Genomic DNA, 3,450 nt, shown 5'->3' on the forward strand with positions numbered 1-3,450 from the left:
TTCAAGGAGCTCGTCAGATCGCTGAACATCTTGGAGGCGCCGTTCCAGGGTCGCTGCGAACTCGTTGTTAGCCTCCATGGCCTATAAAATCATGGAAGGTTCAGAATAAGTCCGAACAAAACGCAAAAAAAAAAATTAAGCAAACCGACCTTGGCGTGAGCCACCGCCATCTTAACGTAAGCTCCACGCTCGGTCATGTTCCGGAGAGAAGGAAGAGAGCAACCAGCAGGCTTAAAGTGCCTCACTAAATGAGCCACACTATCCGGATCCTCCGTAATCGGACAATCCTTGGAGTGCGTAAATTGCCAATGAAACAGCTTCGTGACCCCATCACCAAGAGAACTTGGGCGATGATCAGAACCATTTGTCTTCGCTTTCTTGGAGGGACGTTCGCGACCCTCCGAGCCGGTAGGACTACTCGACTTCACACGAATAGCTGAGTCCTTGAAACCAGATTCCTTGCCTTCCTGTCTAGAAGGAACCTGGTGAACTCGGGTTTCTTCACGAAGAACCTCAGTGAGTGCCTCGCTAACATCGCCGGATCGAATCCTCTCCGCGACGACGTTGCCGACTTGATTTCTCGACTTATCCGCCTCACGGGGAATCGATCTTCTTGTTGACATAATCGTTCTATTAGAAAAGAAAGTAGGCAATTCGCAGGTTGTTCTGATGAAACTAAGTCAAAAGCTTTGAGGTCTTATAAAGAACGAAGTACCACAAATATCCTAACCGAAAAGATTTCAGTAAATCCGAAACACCAAAAGATTCTTATCAAAGAGAAACAAATAATATCCTACCAAATCAAATTCAAACCTACAAAATCCCGGGAAAAATAAGGATATCCACAATGACATAGTTATCCAACAAAGCGAAATTAAAAGAAAAAGGAAATCAAGAGTCAGCGTCGCCTCCCGCGTTTGACGGTCCCCCAAGGTCCAACTCCTCCGACACCTGCGGAAGATCAAGTTCGGAGATAGTCCAACTCGAGGAGGGGCAAGACTCGACGGCTGCTTCACAATCCCTCTCGAAATCCTGCAGGCGGGTCAACTCCCCATCAACGTCACAGCTCCCCTCTTTGATCTCAGTCAAAAGGTCGATGTTAGCAAACACCTCTTCAAGCTGGATTCTAGCTGCCATCTCTATCTCCTTGTCGGACCACTTGTCTCCCAAAGACTTCAAAATCACTGCATACTGCTGCGACATCTCGCGACGAGCAGAGCGAAAGTCTCGATCCCTCTCGGCTTTGAGCCTTGCGATCTTGGCCTGTTGAGCAGCGACTTCGATCTCCAGGGCTGACTTCTCATCACAAACCTTCACCCACTCTGTCATCATGGAGTTGATCTTCTCAACCTCCTCCTTGTTCTCCCGCTTAGCATCCTCGAGTTCAGCAGAGATCCTCTTGAAGTCAAGAGAGATCCTATCAATCTCTACATCTCTCTGAGAGGTCCCTGTATGCTCCGCTATCTTCAGAATAAGGTCGTTACAAGCTTCCATGACCTGGAAGTAAGTATAGTCAGAAAACGATGTGACAAGTCAGAAAACTACAATAAAATAACGATCTGCTGAGATCAAACCTTGGCATTCGCCTCGGCGACCTTGGTATAAGCCTCTTCCTCCTCTAAGGAAGAAAAGAACGTCGCCCCGAAGTTCCGAGAGCTAGTCCCTTCACCCAAGTGTTTAAGACCAGAACTGGTCTCGCGTAGAGGGGAATGGTCGCTCCTCCCAACTCTCCGCCTTTTTGACACCTTAGAAGTAGGTCGCGGCGGTCTCGGTGAGGCACTTCGTGAAGCTTTAGCAGACCCGTGCTTGCGAATCGGCGTATCCTCCTCAGAATCGAAACTCAAAGCTAACGGGGTAGGATCCACTAACGCTTTCTTCGAAGCAGACGCCAAGGCCCTGAGCGACCTCCGAAACGAGCACCTCTCAGAACGACTCGTGTTAGGAGGAGCAATGACCTCTTCCACAGAAGTAGGCTCTTCATGATCAGAAGAGTGAGCTTCCTCGAGTAATCCGATCGACCCCGAGATTGCAGGAGCAATTCCTAATCCGACAGGAAGCGAATTCAAAGTACGAATTCGCTCCCTAGTGAACGACGACCAGTCGGTGTCTCCGCGTTTCATAACGACCACCATACCTCGAAGTTGATCCGACATCGGAGAAACCTTCGGATGAGCTAAACAAAAAAGAGAGTATGAATGAGCAATCGCGTAGATTCCTTGAGTAACACGCAAATAAAAAATTCAAAACCTCACCGATAGTCTTAGCCCAGCGACGAGGGAGCAGGGAGAAATCAAATTCTCCTACTGTGGACGAGTCAACTTTGAAAACAAAGAATTGCTCTCGCCATAGATCATCCCTATGGGGTGTCCCGCCTATCACGTGGAGGCCGGGGCGGGGAGACGCCAAGAAGGTCCCAGGGTTCCTTTGGTTGCGCTTTATGAGGTATAGTCTGTGCAACTCCTCGAGCTCGAACAAAAGCTTCTCCTCCCTGGCTTTGACAAGGATCGCTAGGAGATGTCTGAGGAGATTAGGGCATAGATGCGTGAGAGAGATCCTAAGCTCAACAAGAAACTCAAGCACTTGTCTCAGAATCGGGAAAGAAAGCCCGCAAGACTCGAAGAAACTGAGGTATGCTCCGCAGTAGCCCTCTCTGACAGTTTCTGGAGTTTCCTGGTCAGAAGCAAGCTCGCACACCACGGCGCGATCAACCCCGAACGAAGAGTATAGCTTTTCAGGATGCTCTTGCATGATTGTCGGACGAGGAAACCAGAAAGAAGACATCTCGCGAAGATAGAAAAGAAGAAAAATCGTAAGAATATGAGAAAGAAAGATGATCGGAAGTAAAAAAGAAAGATCAAAACTCTATCGCTATTTAAAGAAAAGCCTCAAACGGCTATATCGCGGCTCCCGAGGAACGCAATAATTGCCTAGGTTATGCCATAACCGCCACAATCTCTTCACATTCGCCCTAGAAATTCACGCACACGACCATTATGCGGGATGAAATAACGGACAAATCGAAACATAAAAAAATTAAAGAAAATCTAACTGATTCCCCAAACCGAGTAAACCGAACCGTCCCTTTCCATCTCGATCAAAAGAAAAGAGACTGGGACAAATGTTGGACCCAATTTTTGATATAGGCTTAATGGGCTATAATTAAAATGGGCCGTGAAGGAATAAGACCCATAGCAACGTCAACGAAGTGGAAAAGGAGGTCCGAAGTCGAGAAGGTCGCGGAAGCAGTTACAAGAATAGCGGAGTCGAGCTTATAAAAGGGAGAGGAGATCAATGCTAAAGGGACAGCGAAAACCCTAGACAGATGTTGGGGTCGAAATCGGACAAGGCCAAGTTGGCATCCAAATTTCCGTTAAAAATTATTTACTTAAGAATTTTCACGTTTCCGGAAACCTGAAAACTTGGACAAAAAAAATTATACGAAAAACTTGC

The 3,450-nt window shown here is 47.4% G+C and overlaps 1 protein-coding gene across 1 annotated transcript; it reads right to left on the minus strand.

Annotated features, from left to right (window-relative positions):
* Window positions 1–891: 891 nt before the first annotated feature.
* LOC108830580 (uncharacterized) lies at window positions 892–2,781 on the minus strand. Its single transcript, XM_018604183.1, has 3 exons — window positions 2,248–2,781; window positions 1,575–2,162; window positions 892–1,497 (listed from the first exon to the last, which is right to left on the minus strand). Exons 1-3 carry the CDS (start codon window positions 2,779–2,781, stop codon window positions 892–894), a joined length of 1,728 nt encoding a protein of 575 aa, XP_018459685.1.
* Between the last annotated feature and the right edge of the window lie 669 nt (window positions 2,782–3,450).

This window comes from Raphanus sativus, chromosome 3 (genome assembly GCF_000801105.2).
Source record: "Raphanus sativus cultivar WK10039 chromosome 3, ASM80110v3, whole genome shotgun sequence".
In the NCBI taxonomy this organism is placed as follows: domain Eukaryota; kingdom Viridiplantae; phylum Streptophyta; class Magnoliopsida; order Brassicales; family Brassicaceae; genus Raphanus; species Raphanus sativus.

Coding starts and splice junctions, on each gene's coding strand:
- LOC108830580 (XM_018604183.1), bottom strand. CDS start 2,781: ATGTCTTCTTTCTGGTTTCCTCGTCCGACAATCATGCAAGAGCATCCT. Junction 2,163..2,247: donor GGGCTAAGACTATCGGTGAG/GTTTTGAATTTT, acceptor GCTCATCCGAAG/GTTTCTCCGATGTCGGATCA. Junction 1,498..1,574: donor TCGCCGAGGCGAATGCCAAG/GTTTGATCTCAG, acceptor ACTTACTTCCAG/GTCATGGAAGCTTGTAACGA.